The sequence below is a fragment of the Hirundo rustica genome, chromosome 2, assembly GCF_015227805.2.
Source record: "Hirundo rustica isolate bHirRus1 chromosome 2, bHirRus1.pri.v3, whole genome shotgun sequence".
NCBI classification, from domain to species: Eukaryota; Metazoa; Chordata; class Aves; order Passeriformes; family Hirundinidae; genus Hirundo; species Hirundo rustica.
Window position 1 is genome coordinate 101,422,604 of NC_053451.1, and position 21,755 is coordinate 101,444,358.

Here is a 21,755-nt window from a genome sequence, read left to right on the forward strand (position 1 = left end):
AGCTTTGTCTGCTTTGAATATCCTGTTTCACCTGTGTACCTTCCCTTGGGAACATTTGTCCCAGCTTATTTATAAGTCAGTTCCTTCTGAGTCATTCTCACACAGATCCTTAGAGATCCCCTCCAGTGAATTCCTCAGTTATGAGATTGATCTCTTACTCCTAAACTCCATTACTACCTTTTAAACAGTTAATCTCTGAAAGGACTTCCCTCTCATCTCCTCACAATTGAATAGAATTGAATTTTTTAAGAGGCTTCTGTGAGGAACCAAAGGGGATTTGAAAGTCCAAATGTGTTTCTCAGCTGAACTCTCTTCGTCCACATACTCAGTGACTCCTGAGAACTGAAACCATGTAAGCATGACTGTCTGCAAAACCACACCATGAATTATGTAAAGTACTGAGAGATGGGAGGTGTTTCAAAGTCATAAAAATGATTTAAGAATGAAATCTCCAAAGATATTTTGGTGTCCTTTCCCTAATGATTCAATTTTCCATTCAAGTCTGAATTGATTCTGGGTTTCTAACTCTGTGCTTATGAATAGCAAAAGGAAAATTTCTCTGATGTTCTCTATCCTATACCTAAAATTAATCGTCTGTGTCCTTGAAATTTAATTAAACCAGATAGTCTTTTAAATAGTTTTTCCACCATATGTTGGAAAAAGAGTAACAAAATTAAAAGAATAAATCACATCAGAGAGTAAATTAAATACACTGTTTGAAGCCAGCCTCTCTCTCATTTTCTTCATTGTTAAAACTGAGTCAATGCTGACAATAAGCATTTAAAAGTGGTGAGGACAAAGCACTTCAAAATGCATTGTACAGAAAGCTGAGCATGTAAGGCATTGAATGGGCTAGATTTTCTAAAGTGTTTCCCCATTTCTGATTGCTTTGGTGTGAAACTGGTAGTATGAAATAAATTCTAGCCCTGATGGACTAGAAATAAAAGCTTTGCAAAAATGAAAAATGAAAAAAGATAACAATTTCAGAAGTATTATCCCCATTTATATGTTGCTTACTGTAATGTTGAATCAAGATAATTTAATGCCATCAATTTGTAAAGCACAAAAAAAAAAATCACTAAATTCATAAAAGGTAATTAAAATGAGAAAAATATGTAATTCTTGTTTAATGAAAATTATTTAAAGCCAATACCTAAGCCTGAACATTGTGACATCATAAGACAACAATCATAAACTTATGTTGTTGAAAAAGCATCTATAGAAAGTATTTGCCTAAATCTCAGGAAATAAATATAGTTTTCAATGGATAATTCCTCTAAAATACTCAGGGTGTGAACATCTAAAAGAAAGCTATCAAAAGAACACTTTCCTCTTGCTATTAATTTTTATTCTGTTTCTCATCCTGGTTTATGACCGTTTTCCCTATGCCTTAATCAAGGACAGATGGAGTTGTGACTCTATTATGTAGCACGTGACTTCACATCCCTTTAGAAAGATAAAGTTAATAACTTCAATGACAGCAGATTCTGCCACTCCAGTTGATGTCCAATGGCTTCCGGCTGCTCTTTTGTTGGAGTCCAGGGCATTCCTTTGGTTGCCCTGGAGGGTCAGGGACCTGGGCAGGGGGGTCTGGGACCCCAGCCCAGAGCTCAGAGAGACACTGGCTTTGATTTCAGTCCATGGGAAAAACTTCCTATATTGAGAGAAGGTTTACATGCCACAAGAATGTGAGAAATAGTAGTTTAGCTTATCACAGAATGAGAAAATAATAGTTTTAGGTTTCTAGCATTGAAGTGAATGGGGACAAGATGGAGAATCTGGGGCGTTGTCTCCTTCTCCTTCTCCTTCTCCTTCTCCTTCTCCTTCTCCTTCTCCTTCTCCTTCTCCTTCTCCTTCTCCTTCTCCTTCTCCTTCTCCTTCTCCTTCTCCTTCTCCTTCTCCTTCTCCTTCTCCTTCTCCTTCTCCTTCTCCTTCTCCTTCTCCTTCTCCTTCTCCTTCTCCTTCTCCTTCTCCTTCTCCTTCTCCTTCCCTCACTCCATTGCTGCATTGACGTGGCACAAAGTAGTTAGCGAGGGTTGGGTCAAAGTAAAGATGACCTTTTTAGTAATAGTGATAGACATTGGTAAGAAATAGTAAACAAGAAATACGTAGTAATTAGTATAAAAGATAAGGACAACCCAGCTCGGGAGGAGACGTGAGGAATCCATGCAGCTGCGAACATCTTGTCGGACTCCGAGAAAATTGTAAGATAAGAAACAATAAACGAAGTATGCAACCTTGAGAAATCTAAACCTGAGAACTCCGTCTCTTCCTTCGGCTCGGCTTGGAGCTGTGCAGGGGAGCAAGGACCCTGAAACCACCTCAATGTTGGGGTAAGCCCCCGACACTCTTTGATTTTGGTTTTAAAATCTGTAAACACATAAATGGTCTTATGCAAGTGAGATCCTGTCCAGTTTAAAATTAATAGGTTTTAAGTGTACTCTGATTAAAATAATGATAGAGATGTTTAAAAAGTCATTTGGACTATTTTATCAGAGACTAAGCTAGAGAACAGGTTGAAGACCGTCTATTCATGAGTGTCCATGGTAGATATGTCAGAGGGTGTGAACTGAATATGATCTTGAGAATGGAGAGTGACTCTGCAGCCCCACCAGAAGGTGCCCAAGGTAGGTTGTGCAGTAGTTCACCCACCCTCTAGGCCAGAGCAAGACATAGCCACAACTCAAGGGAAAGTGCTTAAGGTCAGTTCTTCATCTCGCATTTTGAATTATAATTTTAAAAAGGTTCTTTATCAAAGTGTATAAATTAGTTTTTCTTTCTCTGTGACTATTCCCCCAAGTCCTTTATATGTTACAGGATGTTGGAAGATTATCTAAAATGTCAAATTGTAGTTTTGTCTTAAGATTATGGTGGTTTAGAGACAGATTTTTTTTAACTACATCCATAATGCTAAAGTAAATCAGATATTCCTGAGGCCAGATATCACCACGTGACTCATGATGGCAGTGTGTGGCATCAGTCCCCAGTGGAGCAGATTTGTTTGCGAGAAAGCTTTTTGGTATGATCCACGTCAGAGTGAGCTAACCCACAAGCAGCAGGGACAAAGAACTTCCAGAACTTGGGCTAATTCCCCAGCTCCCTTCAGCAGCGTGGAGGAACTCTTTCTGTCCCCTTCGCCTCATTTTGAGTGGAACCGGTTTGTGGGCTCAGCGGGCCAAAAGGACACAAGCCCACTTCTGCAGTCTCATGGCAAAAATATCCTCTTAACACAGACATGTGGGTCTCGATATCTCCAGGGTTTCATTTAACTTTCAACACTATTGGCCAATTTCATCGGAAAGGGCAGAGATCTCACCCCCCTGAGGGCTTTCAGGGGATATCTGGTCAGGTGGGAGAGCTCTGATGGGGTTCAGGTCTTGCCTGTGAGACCTGGCAGTTCTCAGAGCACAAGCACATGCCAGACTGCAAAGTTCCTTTGGCTCCTGGGAGATTTTACTGTTAAAAATCCTATGGTGGTTATGGAGCTGTGGCATCTCCAGGGCTGGAGGTGGGGCTGTAATGGCTCTGGCTTTCCTTGCTTCTGGTGGCGCTTAAATGATCACAACAGCTACAACCTGGGTGTCTCTAGTGCTGTGTTTGTGTAAATGCATATCAGGCATACTAACAAGTGGGTATAGCAGAACAATCTCCTAATTGATTTAGTCTTTTAAAAGGGCTTTCCTGATAAAGGTTAAAAAAATCCTTCATAAGCACTTTTTTTTTTTTTTTTTTTTTTTTTTTTTCCAACCAGCAAACAGCTGCAAGTTGGGAAAACAGTAACAAACCAATCCAGAGGTTTATTAGGGAGAAGGAGATACAAATCCGTTCAAGAAGACAGGGAAACTAAGCATGTATCACTCATACCCCAGGTGAATGCTGTACCTCCTCTACCCAGGGTAAATCCAATCTGCTGCAGCCCTAAATAAAAAACTAACGTGGGGACTGGACATGCTTCCCTCTGGCTTTTGTGAGAAAGAAGTGGCACAGAGAACTCTCTGGGTGGGAAAAGCAGGGCTCTAAATCCCATTGAGACATAAGTGGCTCCTTACAGTTAAGGGCTGGACGCTGAATACCTAAAAGAATTTGATTTAAACATCCATGTCCCTAATATTAGATGGCTTCCCACGCAAGTTGCTGCAGCATAAGCTCAAAAGGAAGGCTGTGACATTGAAGATGAATTGCTCAGCCCCATGTGATAAAGCTGTGATCCACCAGGGCACAGTGGAAGTCAGGACTCTCCAAGCTTGCATTGAGCTCAGTACTTTTTATTCTTCCCACAGATCTCTCAGGAGCAACAGAAATTAAATTTTTAAAAAATGAATGAAGTACATATGGTGACACAGCTGCTGAAAATCTGTTACCCTTTTTAATCACCTCTCATGTCCTGGGCATGCATTTTATCCTTCAAACTCAATAAAATGAAAAACACTGAGATGGAGGCATCTCCCTCTATTATTGGAAGACTTGGTAGTGTTATTAAGTCGTTAAGTCATGCAAGAGAAGCCTTGACTAATAAGGCTATCCAGAACTTAGGTCTCAGTGTGTTCATCTTTAAAATAGTCTGCATACTTATAATCACTAGGACAAGCAGATTTTTCACAGAGGTACTGCAAACTACAAATAAATAAGATTGAAAAAGGGGAGGACCATCCTTCTTTTTCTTAATGATGGAAAACTTTTGAAATAAAAAGGTTATAAACCGTGGGTAAGTGCTCAAACAACCTTGCAATGATGCAATTTTCCACCTGCTTATGGATACACTGTAGAATAGACTTTCGTGCTGAAGTGACAGGGTCTCCAAAGCACAGTTTACTGCCTACCCTCCTTCCATAAGCATTCAATGCCATAAGCAGTCAGAGTGACTATTTCTCATTTGGTAGCCTTGAATCACACTACTGGTTATTCACCTTTGTCTGTCAGCTCCAAGGTAAGGAGAGCAAGTTCGGTGATATATTCAATTCCAGTCCTGGAGCTGGGGAGAGAGAAAAATGCAACTATTGAAAGAGGTTCTTCCCGTGAAGGAGCAGTGATTTACATCCTGAAAAGGTGTAAATTATCCTCCCTTCCCACCTCCAAGTTCAGCCAGTATACTCATTATTCAATATCCTGCTGCTGTGATGATATTTTTTTTCTTGCAGTTTTTGATTTTCTGTTAAGTTCAGAAGGTTGTGGTATGGTAAGAGATATGAGAGAGAGTATTTCCGTGAGAGATTGGGCTCCTTGTCAGCCCAACAAGTGGTCATTTTCAGTCAACAGTGAAGCATCTGTCGGTCAAAGAAAAGGTCTTTAACTAGAACAAGCTCTTAAACTTACAATTCATCCCTGCCGGAATGAAGAAGTATATACCTGCTTTGTCTGTTGGTTTTGAATCCTTCATGGAGAGCTGCCAGCAACTGTTAACTTGTGCATTATTGGTCTATCAGACAGGAGAAACATCAGGGAGAATTTACCAGCACAGTCACAAGCCTTTCATCACACAGTGATAAAGTTCAGTGGTAGTTACTCACCTCTCCAAAAACAAATATCACCCACTCAGACAGGAGAGAATGGATTTCTGCAGGGTGATGCTACATTAGCTCGTGCTACCAGCTACCACTAAATCCAAGTGCCCAGTGCACTTTGAAGTACTGATTGTCAGAGCACTCCCTTGAGCAAGGAGGGACCATGATCTACCCTTGTTTCATAGGTTTGAGACGGAGCAGTAAGGCTGCTGTGGGGTTGAGCAATGGAAACACAGTGATCTGAACTTGGGCCCCTGGATCTCTGGGTCACTCAATTCAGCCTTGCTGGAGCAGACACCCTGCTACCATCACGACCGTGTTTCCTCCCCACAGAAAGATCAAGGAGAGCAATATAAACCTGTGGAGTCAAATCTCTTCCTTATAGGGCTGGAATAGAGCTTGCTGTTTAGGGTACTTGATTTAGACATAGCTAGAAAAATTAAACCTCAGATTCACAAACACTGGAAGCTACCTGATTTCCACACTTTTTATGTGGGTTTTAACTTGGTGTTTGTCTTTAATACCCGGAGTTTGTATCATTGCATAACCAGGTAATTTGCTGTGGTGCTTTGGAGGGGTGCACCTCAACTACTCAGCTACGTGGCATGCTCAATAGATGGGTGATTGTGTGTCTTATTTGTCCTCTTTATCCTCCAGGAAGATGAAGTTGCTCGTGACAGCCGATTCAATTTCAGCGGCTATGGCATGGGCCACTGCCTCCAAGTCAAAGATGGCACAGCAGTCAAGGCTACGCCACCCAACCCACCTCCAGCACCACCAAAGGACTCAGAGTCCATCAAAAAGAAGTTTGTTGACCGTGCAAAAAGGATTGATACAATATCCCGTGCTGCGTTCCCACTCGCCTTCCTCATTTTCAACATATTTTACTGGATTACGTACAAAATTATACGGCATGAGGACATTCACAAGAAATAGGCAACTCTGGTTCGCCAGGACTTCTTAGCCAAAGTGATCCACATGTAAATAAACAGTGAAATGTCTTTCTGTCATATAGACTAAGGATTTCTTCCCCACTCCCCCGGAACACTGGAGAAAAAATTAGCAGAGGAAAAGAAGTGTAGAAGGAAAAGCGATTCCATGAAAAAATATACCGTGAGACCAGTCAAGAGGCTCCACTATACGCTCCCAGTGTGCTCTTCCAGATTCAGCATTGAGCAGACATCTGTAATTGGGGCCAAATTTTACCTAGCTTATCACCAAGATGTTACCTTTCAGAACAAAAGAGATTTAGAGAACAAACAATTCTTCTAAAACATCTATCAAGAGACTGTGGTGGCTACAGTACAGTGAGTTATAAGAGGACCAAAAATTTTCAGGATAATGTTGCCTTTCTATTTGAGATAAGTCTACTGAGCTACATTCCATGACCAAGTCTGTAGGTAGTGGTTTCACCAAGGAGTCCTTTTGTGGGTTGTAAATTATTTCTACTGATAGAGGAGAGGAAAAAAAAAAAAAAAAAGAAAAAAATTTATACTTTACTATCCTTGTGGGTGTGCATTTTAATATTATCTTGCTTTACTAGAATTGTAATTTTAAGGTTGAACTTGTGTGTCATGTGATTTATTTGATAGTTGACACTCCAAAACCAGTGAAGCTGCCTGGTTTATTTCTGTTGGGAGACAGTGCACTTACTTAATTTTATTTCTGCTGGTTTTACATGCAACTTGAGGTGCCAAACTGTATTTTACCTATTGTGCTACCTTGTACCACACTACTTAGTAAGAACTTGTTTCCTCAAAGGTGTAGCTCAGTTTAGCATTGAGTTTCTATTATCGCTCTCATTGTAGCTGCAGTCAATAGCTCTGTAGGTAAACACAACTTGTTTACAGACCTCTAATTTATATCTTTACTCAAAGTGGCTATCATTTTAAATATCATTAATTAACCTAAGAATTTTAAAACTGTACTGTGATTTTCAGAACCTGTTACCTTTTGGTGCCGGATCTGCGTTATTCAAATCCTTGCTACATGTTTTAAAGTAGAAAATTAAAAAAAGGAAAAAAAAAAAAAAGTTAAAAAAAAAAGAAGAAAAAAGATGGTATTTTTGCTTACATGGAAGAAGAAAACCTGTAACATAAGATGAGTAAAACATTAAAATTTTACACTTGCTGTAAAAGGGTTTATTAAAAAAAGCTCTTTGTTCAATTTCAATAAAGCTAAATGTGGTACTAACATTTCTTCACTCTTTTCTTCATTTGCAGCAGCTGCAGCAGCAGCGGGGCTCTTCGTGCCACAGCCCAGATCTTCCACTGCCCTGTCAGCAGAAAGAAGGTGAAAAGCAGCCTTCTGCTGACATGACTTAGCATGCCAAATTTTTTTTAGCTATCCTGCAGCAAAAGGACTATTGCAGCCCCTGGGAGTATGTCAAGGACTGCCAGAAGTGTGTCTAGGATATGATGGGAGCATTTGTAGAACATTTGTATGTGCTGAGCCAGCAGGAGGAGGAGGGACACTGCTCCCCTCTCACAGCATCCCTGCACAGCATGAAGTACAGCCCAGCTTCACATGTGCTGTGCCTGCCTTGAGGGTGTCCTGAACTTTCTTCTGGCTTTCTTACAGCTTCACTGCTTTGGTGAGCTGAAGGACATGCTGAGATGGCCTGTGCCAGGTCCTTCTTGTAGACATGGGAATGACCAATATTTTAAAAGCAAATTAAATACTTCATTCAGTTTTCTGCACTTGTGAGGCCCAAATACATGCACTCTAGCTGCCCAGTACAGACATTTTTTCTTACTCCCCTTATGAGATGTGGTACTGAGACATAGTGAACCTTCAGCACCTCTCACTCTGCTTTTCCTCCTGGACTAGCTTCTGCTGAGAGAATACATGTTCCACAGCATGTCTGAGCCTGTATTTGTGTGTTTATCTGTCTGTGTCCATGTTCCCATCTCTCTCCACATGGCTGCTTGTAGCTATCAGCATTTGTTCCCCCCTAGAATGGCAGAGGGAATCTGGAGGTCAGGACAACTCTGATTCCTGAACAACGAATTGGTGGCAAAAAACCAGTCATGCATTTTATCTTCCCATACCTCCCTCAGCTTTGTGGACTCTTCTCTTGCTTACATCTCTAATGGAATTGGCAACATCATCTCCACTTTATTGAAACTGTGGATCCAGATGTGAATGACAGCCCCAGAAAGTGTAACAAGTGAGAACTCAAAACAACTCTCTAAATTATTCTCCTTTGAAAAACAAGTTTTGATGTAAATTCAAATATCATAATAATTTTGATATTATTGATACTATAATATAACTCATAAAAATATCAATTTTATCGTATTATATTTGCTTTTATTCCTTTTTAAAGTGGAACAGTATTAGATTATAGATAATGTAGTAGATGAAAACCCCAGCACAATCCTAGTACCATGACCTGAGACAGGGTGAGGATACCCAGCTGTAAATTATATTTGTATGGGAAGTTAGGAGCCTTCACTGGTGCGTAAATATTCAGACCTCACTTTTACTGACCCCTTGTTTCAAAAACAGTCGTTCAAAGGAAGGTGTAATGCCAGCATTAATCAGGATTAATTCTCGATGCCTAGATGTGTTGCAGAGATTCTCAAGAATGTCAGAGACTACTGCTCACAGCTACCCCAAATGACCCAAATGACTGCAGACCACTGCAACAGGAATGCAAACCTATTCTCAGCTCAGGGATATCTTTATGTCCCTTTCTGTGGTGAAGCTCACGTGCCTGCAGCATACACACCAAAAATTCAACTGCACTCTTATATTCAACTGCACTTGGCTATTGGAATTTAATAAATAGCTCACTAAAATATCTTGCTGGTCAGAATGGAGGTTTGTTGGCAGTATCCGTGGCAGGATTGCTCAGCTGTTGCTTTCTGTATAAACTTTGGTCCAGTCATGAGAATAATCTGAACTCAAAATCTGAATAGGTCTCTCTCTCTCTCTCTCTCTCTCTCTCTCTCTCTCTTTTGAAGAGGTAATTTATGGCTACATGGCAATTAGTCAATTAGTCATGAGTACTAAAATTATCTAACTAAATTTTGGAAACAAACAGTGTGTGCAAATGGACAAGGCCCACCAAACATGATGATTAGGAATGGCCACATGATACAGAAAAGTTGCCACATGCTGGCTAGTGGCCTGTGAACCCTCTGACACAGAGATGGTTTGATACTGGCCATCTATTAGAGGACCTTCTCTCAGAGAACATGGTTGGCACCAGAAAGTGGATGAAAAACTGCCTGCAAATAAATCATCAATTAACAAGGATAGCAGGACACAACTTTCCTAAAAATAAAAAAATAAAAAATAAAAAATAAAAAATAATAATAAAAAAATCTTCATAAGGTTAACAGAGAAAAAAAAGACTGAAAAAATGATCACTTTACACTCAGGGAAGCAGCAGAATTAAATAGTGAAGCAGTTGTATTTCAAGATATCATTGCAAGAGGAAAAAAGAATGGCTTAGAAAATAACTCTCAGATAAATAGTCTTTGTAAAACAGGAGACACAGCAGGATGGAAGGAAAGAGATCCAGGATTAATTCTGAAGAGATTCCACATATATTGGAAAGCCTGTGTGCTACAATTCTAGCTGGTAAAACAAAATCAAGCCCTTGGGCACTTAAACTACTTGCATTTAGTTATAAGACAATTATGATGACTTCTACTTTCCCAAGAAAGCTTAAAAAACTTTAAGTATGTCTTTAAAGAATACAACATCAGGTCATGTCATTGGCATCCTATTGTTACAGGCAGAACCTAAGTGATTCAGCAGTCAAAGGGAAATGTTTAGCCATATCTCACCAGAGAGATGCTGTCAGGTGCTGTGATAAAGCCTAATTGATAAAAGAGAGCTTTCAAATAAACCTTTTTACATTAGGAGGAAAGTGGGAAAAAAAAAAAAATAGTGCGATATGAAATGAGAGAGCTCTCTTTGTTACCCTTTCCTGGTTTTGGTTTTTTTTTTTTTTTTCCATCTCTCCATATTCCTTTAGGTGGCAGAGCCATCACTTGTGATATACTGAATCAAATGTGATGTAGCAATAGAGGCTTTTGGAGTATCCAATATGAGATATCAGGAATTCATAACTGCTGGAGGACAACTCCAGCATATGTAATGACTCTGCGGTCAGATTTTTTCATGTGATACAGAGGTGAGGAGTAGGAGTGAAACTCAGCCACAGACATTGAGATTTTCTTGCTTTGATTCCTTTTTTTTCCCAGCATGAGATGTTGAAAACAATAGGAAATAGCTGATGGAAAAATCATGTTTGTCCACTGCAGATTGAACCGCTGCATCTCTTCATCTCTGTACAAACCTACCTGACATCAGTGGCACAGGAGCCGCTGCCCAAATGTGAGGCACCAGCCCAAACTCACAGCCTTTTGTAACTGATGTTACTGACAATATTGTGGAAGGATCTGAGCTAGTCTTTGAGATTAGACATGAGCATTTCCTGGGAAGGGTTTTCATTGGGATGAATTGGTGTCTTTGCCTCAGCAACAGGACTCTGCATCTGCACCTGGAAGTCACATTTTGCAAACTTATTCAAAAGATCTGACTCAGTCCAATAGTGGCATTTCTATATTTAGAAATATATTTCTAAATACATGAAGAAATATATAATGTGTGGTTATAAAAAGTATATGCACAGCTTTCTTATTAATTCAAGATTAGAACACAGCAACGAACAAAGAAACATAATCTTTGTACAAAGATCGGCTTCGTATTACACAAAGTAGCATGAATAAAATTTTATTTAATAAATTCATTTTCCTTATCTATAATGTAGTATCTGTGGCAAATTATCTCCTGCCAAACTTTTAAAGTAATTTATCCTAATGATTTTTGGCATAGAAGTTTGTTCTACAATGTTTTGGAAAACTAGAAAGCCAAAACCAAGGCTGCCTAGAGAAACTTCTGCCTGGGAAAATTCTAAGCAAGAACATGTTTTCTCCATAAATATCCCTCACAGATTTTACATTGAAAAATTAATCTTCTCTAGTTTATCAGGAAGATAAAAAGAAGATATTTTTGTCATTTGAAGATACCTTTCCTAATTTTGCAAGGCAATTGTGAAATATCATCAAATTTAGGTCTTAGCTGCAGAACAAGAGAAGCTTCACCAGTTCCATACAAACTCATCCATCCAACTGACTTCCAAATCAAATGCAGCGCTTACTGAAAGCAGAAGGGGAAAAAAAAATCTTCAATAGCTTCTAGATCAGTTCCTAATAAAGGATCAGTTTCTAATACTAAGCACCAGAAATAATCTGAGAGGGAAAATATTCAGAGTGGATTAGCTCTCTTCCTTTCAGGAGGAATAGAAAATTGAGTCAAGATAAGCATCTCAGATAATAATTAGGAAAACTGACTCTGTGAAATATGTACACTCAGTTCTTTAGGTTGCCACTGAAATGAACATGCTAAATAATTATCTCTGCTATGGAGAAATGCTGTGAGGCAATATTAGGAAAAAAGAAATTAATACTAGGGATCCTAATCACATTTTGCTCATTCTAAATACGGGATTTTACTGGGAAAAATTATATAATGTCCTCTCTAGTCATCTGAACAGCTGTGCAGCTGATGCAAAACCTTCAGATCATCATAAGGCTTGAATCTGATGTCCAGCAGAATGGGTTTCTGTTGTGGAGATGGTGGACAGTGTGTGCCATGCCAAGAAGATGGCAGCTGGATGCATCCCTCCTTTTTCCACGGGAGAAACAGCAAAATCCCTGAGAGAGCACACAGGAAGTATATTCCATAGCAGTGCCCAATGAAAATGCTTTAGACAGAGCGGTTGAAGGAGTTACAGATTTCCACCTTATCTTTGCTTTGGCATTAATCCATTTTCCCTAAGGTGGTGAAGAGTGCTACTCTCGACATCACAGGGTCAGGCCTGTGCTGGACATGTTTGGAAATCACATATTTATCGCCTGGCTTCTGGACAATACCTTCCCTGTTTTCCCTTTAATACAAAAAGAGAAAAGAGCTATGCCAATGTATGAAATATTGTGGAACCAGAGAGAGTCTTTAGCAGGGTTTTCCAGTGAGAACATGAGAGCACTAATGACTTAATTCACACTGAAGACATTACCTCCTCCTCTTTCTGCATTGTCAGGCAGAGATGTTATGAAGAGACACAAGAGTCTAGCAGTGAAAAAGCTGCCAATGTAGGGTTAAAGTTTTCCTCTTAGGCATTACTTAGGATGTATGCATTTGGGTGAGACCAAGGAGCACAGCGTGGACAAATGTCTATGATGAGCTAATTAACCTTCAGGAATTAGAGTGAGCACATTTTTCCTGTAATAAGCTAATGAACTCTATCCTCCGGGAGAGATGAGGGACATAATCAATGAGGCTCCTAGCAGGGGTCTGCCAAAGATGCTCTTCAGAGGAGGGGTGAGGAGCATGGCTGTTATTGGGTCATTATCTTAAAAAACAAGAGCTGAAAGAGCTGCCTGCTGCAGGAAAATTGGGTCCCCCTTCCGTGTGTATTACATTACATGTAATAGGGCTTTGAAAGCATGTTTTCTGCTTGGAAGAATATCAGTTTTCCACTAATCCATGTAAGAACCAAAACTAAAAAGAGAAAAAGTATCTTTTTCTTGACAATTTTTCTTTATAGTAGCTCAAGTCAAAACCAAGAGAAGCTTTTATGCTGACCTCAGATGTAAGTCAAGCTGTTCCAGGTTGATGGTGACAGTTTCTATACGGGCAAGGTCTCAGCCTGCATCTTAGCTCTCTGCTGTTATGGCACATTTACTTCTTACTTTGGAGCCCGATGAATTTGTTTTCTTGAATTACCACAAGGAGAGGTTTCATCATTGACCCTTCTGGTGTTGCAAGTGCAGTGAGGTTAAAACTGAAGAATTTGCTAAAGAACATTTAGAATTTCAATGAAATTTTCCTCTCATCAGAATCTGTGTGTATAATAGTCTTTCAAAGGCCATTTCAAAAGGACACTGGCAGAGGCTAAAGAGCTTTTTAATGTTTCCTTTGATTTATTAACACTAGCTCAGTTTTTAATTTGCAGAAAAGAAGTGCTCCATTAATACCCACAGTAACATTTCACATTAAACATCCTATGACCTAATCTATTTTTAAAGGAGTTAATTCCCATGCATTGGTTGACTTATTCCAGGCATCACCAAGGCTGAAAACATGAGGCCTGTCCCTGACATACAGCAAGGTTTCCTTGAACAGCTGCACTGTTATTCTGTCTGTAGTTTTCTGCAATAATATCAGTGGGCAGGACTTGTTTTATGGTACTAAGGAAACAAAAGAGGATACTTTATCATAAAGGGAATTTACATATTTGCTGCTATAGTAGCAGAAAGAATTTCACTGGAAATTGGTAGCTTCTGCAAATTGTAAAGCTTGTATTGCATTTGTGCACACACACACACACACACACACACACACACATTTCTTTCACTTTGCTTCCCTCAGTCTTATTGCAGTATTTCTTTGACTGACGTCCCTGAAAATTTCATCTGCTACACAGTTCTAGCTAGTGTAGTAGCACAGATAAATATCTACCTTCTTTTTCTCTGACCTAGATGTGGAAAAGGTCCAAAAGTTATCTTTAGCCTGATTAATCTAAGTCTGATCTGCGAATATGCTGCCATGGATTAAATATATATATGTCATCTGAAATAGCTGAGGCACAGCTCAGACACCCTGTAAATGGCAGTACTGGGAGGTACCTGCAGCGGGTTTTGCTAAGCAGGAACTCTGCCCAGTGCTCTCTGATAAGGTTTCTGGGTCACCTCTGAAGATTTCAGCAGCAAATGTGATTCTGGTTACTACTGATGGACATCCTTCCTACGATTCAAAATTCAAGCTGATCTTAATAAATCACAAGGGAAACGTACTAAAAATGGAGGGCTCTTTAACCTCTCCCTCTGTGTGGCACCGGCAAAAGAACCACAACAATTCATTAGGGCACCAGAAGCCCCTTTTGCAGCTGGGGAGGGTCTCCATGGCACTGGTGCCTGGGGAAACAATCCCAACCTCCCAGACATCCCACAGGGCATAGAGGGGCTGCCTTGCAGCAACAGACAGGTCAGGGGACATCCCGACTACACCATCAGCAATGTTCATCCTTGGAGCAGCCCAGAAGGGGCTACTTTACAAATGCTTTATTCTCCTCACCACAGCTTGATCAAATTGTCTTTTCAAGGTTTCCCAAGCCCTAATGTTGACACTTCTGTTTTCAAGCTGTGGTTAGGCGACCACAGGGTTACACACTGGTGCCTTGTGCAGCTGCCTCATGCATATCTCACCTCTGGCCACTCCCTGGGGTGTTCTAGCTGCCCTCGCCTTTCACTAGCCTATTCTCCCTTCAGGCTGGACAGAGGAAATGAGCCAGGTCCTCTGTAAAACAAGAGAGATGGAGAAAGAAACCTACCTGCCAACTCCAAACCATGCAGAGAGCTGCTCCCCAGCTCAGCCACACAGGCTTGGGAGGTTCCCTATGAGCTGAAGAAATGGCAATAGGGTGAAGTACTGCATGTGAAAACAAAACAAAACAAAAAACCAACCAAACAAAAACCAAACAAACAAACAAAAAGTGCAACTGGAAAGCAATGGGGAGCAGGTTTAGGAGAGACCTCAAAAAAGATCAGAGACTTCAAGAAAATCCCAACAGCGAAATGAGAACTGAAAACAGGGAGAAAGGACCCTCTTGCTAATTTCAGTGGTTATATGAGTAAGACAAGCAGATCTCCACCTCTCCAAGGATATTGTCACCAATTGCTGTTTCTAATGAAAATTGCCTGGCAGATCCCCAGTATCAGCTACTCACTCAGAGGGGCTTTTCTATTATTAGGACAGTCAGCTGGGAGAATGGCCAAGGTTTATACTATCTCCGTTAACAGTTAGCTTTAATGGTAGTGGAGAATAACTTTGATTTTTGGAAGTATAACTGCATCCTTTGGACACTACTCCAATGTTCCTCTGTTTCTAGAAGGTTAGAACTAGCCCCTCCAAAGAAAAAATTAATTTTTATTTTTTTTTAAACAAAATAATGAAAATCAAAGTGTGAATGACCTTAAGAGACTGCAAGATCTACTTTGGCTCCAAAGGGACTGGCTGAAGGTGAAATAATAGGTGTGTGTCCCCTGGAACCTCCTCTTAGTCCTGCTTTGTCTCATAGCAAACTTTTGGTCATGCACAGCATTTTCTCATTTATATATCCCCATGAGAAAAAAAAAATCAGTTTCTCTTCACGAAGACTTGCATCTTTACTAATTTTTCCTGTCTCATGGGGATTTACAAAAGCAATTTGAAAATTTATAACAACAAAGTAATTCAGCAAAGAAACAGTTTGCTACAGAAAACACTATTCCGCCTTTTGGTGTTGAACATATAGGTGTTTATCCAAGCTACAGAGGATTCTTGGTTGAAGAGTTTCTGAAACCCCATTGGTCCTGCTAATTCCTGTAGAATTGTTATTTTCCAAACTACTGCATCTCTGTCTCAGAGTGGCTTACTGGGAGATTTTTTTTTTTTTTCTCTCTTTTAATTATATGTTTCCAATTATGATCACTGGGCTTCAAGGACAAAGGATTTTTTAAATTATTTTTATGCTTTTCATGCATCATTGGAGCACCTAAAGAGCTTCCAACAGATTCAGAAAATCAGGCTGCCTGTAGTGAATGAATTCTTTAAAAACAGTGATATTATTAGCTCTTCTGTGTCATTGAACAGACAACCTAAATGCTAAAACTAGAAATTTCATTAAAGATTAAAGAAATATCATTTCACGTTTCACCTGCTCCATTAATATCAAATATGAATTCTATCTTTCATGACACAACTGAAGTGCAGTGTAAGATTTCAGATATACCATTATTTAATATCTTTCAGAGAAAAAAAAAAAAAAAGTTTAAAATCCTTGAAAAGCTGTGTCTGAGCATGACAATATGCTTTGTCTGACCATTTTAAGTTACTAAAAAATATCTTAGCCCTGTGATTTTTCAATAGCTCCTGTTCTTCATGCACCACTTGAAATATGTTAATGGAGACATAACTTTCAGGAAATGCCAAGCACTTATTCTCAGAGCATAAGCTGGAGACTTCTCTGTTGGAATACCTAAGGAGCGAGGCACTCAAAATCATTAAGTGGTTTTGGAAATCTCAGTCTTAAATATTATGATCAAGCTACTTTTACCTGGAGTTTTTCCTAGTCACTTACTTGCAGCTCCGTCTTTTTCTTTCTTCTCACAAGGAGTGGTTTCTGAGCAAACTTTCCACCAGAGGCCAAAACCCCATGGGACATGGTGAGTTGTATTTTATATCTCTGCAGTAAGAAGAGGAGTGTAGAAGTTACCTTAACAGGAAAAAGAAAACCTGGAAAAATGCCTGTCAGACGTTTTTCTAAGAGCAGCATCCTAGCAAAAAGACAAGTTCAGAAGGTCATTCCACCATGTTAACATTCCCCATATACCTCATAGCAGATTAAAATAGTACACCAAAGTCTTCCCAGAAAACACATCATCCCCATTGTTCCTGAATAATCTTCAGCAGAGGCTTTCAGAAGATTATCAACATTCAAAAGAGTAACTCTCCTACAAGCAAAGTGTAGATTTCAGTTTTGTCCCCTTCCTGGAACTAAGTATATATATATTTGTCGCATCAGTTCCATTGTCCTCTAGCCTCTACCACAATTCTCCATATCACCATTTTTTGCACTTTCCCTAGGTTTTGTACCCCTGCTTTTTCCAGTGGCACATCCTGGTGCCAGCACAGGCCAGGCCATGGGGCTCTGCGCAGCCCCTCTGGGGAAAAAGGAAACCTCCTGACAGCCCCATCATGCTTTCAAAATGATTGAAGTTTCTGCAGCACCCCTCTGGAAAACAACATAGCCAGGGCTCCTCAGCCAGCCTTTCCCTGCAGATATCCTTGTCCTGGCTCTGGCAGAGCTGTACAGCTTCCCAGTCCACATGGCCAGTGCAGGACATTTAGTCTCTATTTTAAGAAAAGAACAGCACTAAAAAATAAAATGGAAAAAAAGGTAAAAGCATGCATTTTTATGAAGCCACAGCCACAGGGCAGATTTACAGAGAGTCTCGGTAAATCTCTGGAGTGCCAGGAGTGGCTTTTAATCACCACTGTGCTTTGGGAAGCGGTTGCCCACCCATGTCTATGTAGGACCTGACAGGTCTACTCCTGCTCCTCCTCACTACCCTGGCCCGTGAGCACATGTCAGATAGCACCAACTCCCCGTTTTGTTCCAGCCTTCCCTGGGCCAGGGTGGAGCTGAGCCCATGGGTGCTACCACTTATTTCAGTTTTGGCTTTCCTTCACGAGGTGGGTGCACAGACAGCTTGGCCACAGCCAGACCACCCTGCCCCTCTCCCTGAGCCCCCAGGGGCAGGGCCAGCTGTCCCCAAGTGCCCCAGCTGCCCGGGACACATGGCTCACGGTCACCGGGGCAGTTCAGGCAGCAATGCCAAACCCGCAGTGACAGGTTATTGGGCTCCTACAAACGTCTGTGTGTTGTTTACTGTTCACACTGAAGTGCCACATGGGCTGCAAGCTGTTTTCTCTTGGCTGAGAGCTCGGAGGGAGATGACCCCAGCTGCCTGGTGAGCAGGGACTTCTTCCCCGGCTGCCGACCAAGCAGGGTAAGAACATGTTTGCTTTTTGCTCGTAGAAAACTCCTGGCAGGGATGCATCAACTTTATCACATCAGCTTGTCACAGAAATCTCTTTTCCTCTAGGTAGTACATGAGGCAAAGATTTACAGAAGAAAACACTCTCAAATGTACAGCCTTGAAATAAACCCAACCAGGTCTCAGCTCCCTGATGTTGCAAGGAGCACAGGGATTTTCCCATGATCAGTTTTCCGAGTTGATCCTGAACAGATACAAGAATTCCTCCACAACAACGAGCAAACGACCTCCACAAGATTTGCTCGAATTCTCCTGGCTGCCCTTCAAATCCTTTTACAAAGATTCCTGATATTCTCACTGCCCTGCCAAAAAGATTTCTGGGATTGGCAAAGGTCTGGTGAGCTGAGGAGAGAGAGGAGAGCAAGTGCAGCTGAGTTCCTCGATTGTCCCAACTTACTTCTCAGCCCACTAATTGCTCAGCAGTGCAAACAAGTGGAAAACAAACAGTTCCTATTGGAGGAAAGCTGTGAGCAAAGCTAAATTATTTGGGAAAGAGAATCCCTTCAGAGCCCCCTGTTTTCCTGAGAGAAAGCAAGCTGAAGAATTGTAATGGAAGGAAAGCTCCCTGCTGTGGTTTCTACACTGAGGTTGTCGTTATTTGAAACCACAAACTTGAGGTTATCCAGAAATTGTTTCACAATCCCTCAAATAATCTTTTAAATCCTCCTTCAAACCTAATACTATCTTTCAAGAATGTATCAGGAAAAAAAAAAAAAATCAGCATCAAAATCTTTTAGGACTAATAAATTTAACCTTCAGTAGTATGATGGCAGTCATCAAAGAAAACTGAATTCATATTTTGGTAGTCTGAAAAGGTTATGTTAAAAATTTTGGTTTAAAACTTTTTAACCAGCTGGTCTGGCAAGATTAAGTCATAGGAAACACTATGAACAGGAGCAACTTGATCAAAATATCTCTCCAAGCAGGCTTAACCTCACTAATTCAATAACAGTGGCAAGTTCAAGCAATTCAATACTGGTACAAGCTCAGTCACAGTAACAACAGCAGGGCAGATAAAACAGCAGTAATCTCTCTGCGCTGTTCTCCAGGCAGCTGGGCTCTCAGATGACTCAGACAGCTTGAAGTTACCAGAGCACAGGTTTTAGCACATTGTTATCATGATTCCCTGATTGATTCCCAGATGTATAAAGCCTCAGGGGGTTGTCCACTTCTTGGGCAACACATTTGAATAATACCAATTTAAGCTGGAATTCTTATTTAGGACCTTTTCTCATGTCTGGGCCTGGGACTCTGTCCTTCTGTACATCAAAGGTTTGAGGATGGCAGAGATGCTCCCAGGAGTGTCTCTTTCCCTCTTGAGAAGGCTCCCCTGTTCTGGTGTAGAAGTTAATATTTGTGTACAGAGGAAAAGTAAAACAGCCTCTGAGGGTAATAAATACACAGTCAGGAAGCTATAATTTCTGTGTATTGAATTCATGCACAGGCATTCATATTAGGTCAATACCTAATTGACCTCCTTCTAATTCAAAAAGCATCACCCTCATTGGTATTTCAGAGAGATACCATGTTGGAGAGAACCCAGAAACTCCTTGATGCTTTCTGTCCTTTGGGGAATGGCTAGAAAGACAAATGGGCACTCTGAAATGCTGTTGGACTTCTTCTTGGAGCCACTGTCAAAGGACACATTTTCATAATTGATCTAGGAGACAAAATTCTTTCCTTTACCACTTGATTCCATATAACCCTCTGTAGATCTGGCCAAATCCAACTTTTGTAATTACATTTTCCAAAGCAGAGTAAGCTTAAATCAATAATTAAACAAAAATTAGTTAGCACTTTTGATTTCCTTTGTATTTTTTAATGGAGACTTACTGAAAGCTGACATAATTTATGGACATCTCCTTCAAGCATATCTGGTCTAAACTATAATTTAAATGAACTGGAAAAAAAGATTACTTCTATAAGTTGAATCAATATGTCATGAATTGACATACAGCATTAAGCAGGGTAAGTAAAATTGGATAGAGCACATCCTAGAGTACAAGGTGATGGCCGTGTTCTCCCAACCTCAACACTTGCACTGTCGTGAGTGCTGAAGAGTGGAACAGGTCTGAGTAACTCAGTGGTCTGCCTCTATTTTGTAAAAAGAGAAAACATCCTTACTTTACCCTGTTGTCTAAGTCTAGGTTGCTCTGAGGGACTTTATTTAAAAATCTAATGCATGTTTTCTCCTCAGAGAAATATTGAGTTTTCATGGGTTAAGATGGTTTTCTGTTCACAAATGTTTCCTTTTTTCCTTTTTTTTTTTTTTTTTTTTTCCCTCTTCACATTCAGAGCAAGTTACTTCATAGTGGCTGGCTCTAATGAGCTTGACAAAGCAAAGGCATAGATTACTCAATTTTTTCACATAGTTGTATCTTACTGAAAACCAGCACTTAGGCATGCCTGAAGAAATTAAATCATAACTTATCTATTTGATTATTAGTATTTACATTTGTCTTGTTAAAAGCATAGTCAGGGACAGTTAGATAGTATATGGCCCTCTTAAATTAGGCTGCTCCTTATGGCTGTGATAAAATCCGAGGTATGCACTGCAGTGCACATCCAGCAGCCTTGTCTACACTAAAGCAGGCGTTAAAGACACATTCAAAAGGCAGAAAACCTGGCTCAGTCTTCCTTGGCTTGGATGGACTCAAACACCTATTTCACAAACAGGTCTTTTTTTTTTTTTTTTTTTTTTACTGAGCAAGGACTAGAACAAAGACTTAGATGCAAGGATTCACATTCTGAGATGTGAATAACTCTCTGTTATGATAATCTTGTGCTTTTCCTCACTGGATTTTTTTTTTTTTGTTTAGGTACCAGCACTGTCTTCAAATCCTTCCAAGAAATAAAAGGAACTTAACCAGAGACTAACTATGACCTTAATAAGTGCCCTCCCCACTGAGGTAGGAGCAGAAAGGAATATATATATATATATGCACATAGTTACTGTAATGAGCAAGCTTTAATGTAGTATACAGGTATGACAACAATGCACTGAAACGTGTGCTCTGGTAACTTCCAGCTGTCTGAGTCATCTGAGAGCCCAGCTGCCTGGAGAACAGCACGGTGAGATTACTGCTGTTTTATCTGCCCTGCTGTTGTTACTGTGACTGAGCTTGTACCAGTATTGAATTGCTTGAACTTGCCACTGTTATTGAATTAGTGAGTGAGCCTGCTTGGATATGCCAGCATATAGAGCAATCACAGCTGTGGCTGCGATTTAGACATAAATTTTGTGGGTTCAGGGGTAGTAATCTGTAGTGATTTTTCCTCTGAAGGATTTGCACATTGATGCCTTCTTGGTCTGGTGGTGACTGCCCTTCTAGACTCATCACTATGGGCCAGTCCAGGTCCCAGGCTCCACACACCAAGGGATTTCCGTTCTTCATTTCTGTCCTTTTACCAGGCAGCAACCAAATTTCACAAAAGACCAGTGTTAAATGATGACTGTGAAGTCCACCTGCCACAGGGGGTGCCTGTATGTATAAAGGCAGGAGGGAGAAATCCTGATGGGAGTCCACTGAACAGAAATCTGCAGATAGGAGCCGATTTCTGTGAAGAGGCTTTT

General features: G+C 40.4%; 1 protein-coding gene across 4 annotated transcripts in view; it reads left to right on the forward strand.

Annotated features, from left to right (window-relative positions):
• GLRA2 (glycine receptor alpha 2) overlaps nt 1–7,696 on the forward strand; it is a 126,291-nt gene extending 118,595 nt beyond the window's left edge. For all 4 annotated transcript variants that reach the window (XM_040057075.1, XM_040057077.1, XM_040057076.2 and 1 more), the window contains exon 9: nt 6,159–7,696. In XM_040057075.1, coding sequence (XP_039913009.1) covers nt 6,159–6,437 — 279 coding nt within the window. In that variant the 3' untranslated portion in view covers nt 6,438–7,696. The remainder of the gene's footprint in view (nt 1–6,158) is intronic.
• The last annotated feature ends 14,059 nt before the right edge of the window (nt 7,697–21,755 follow it).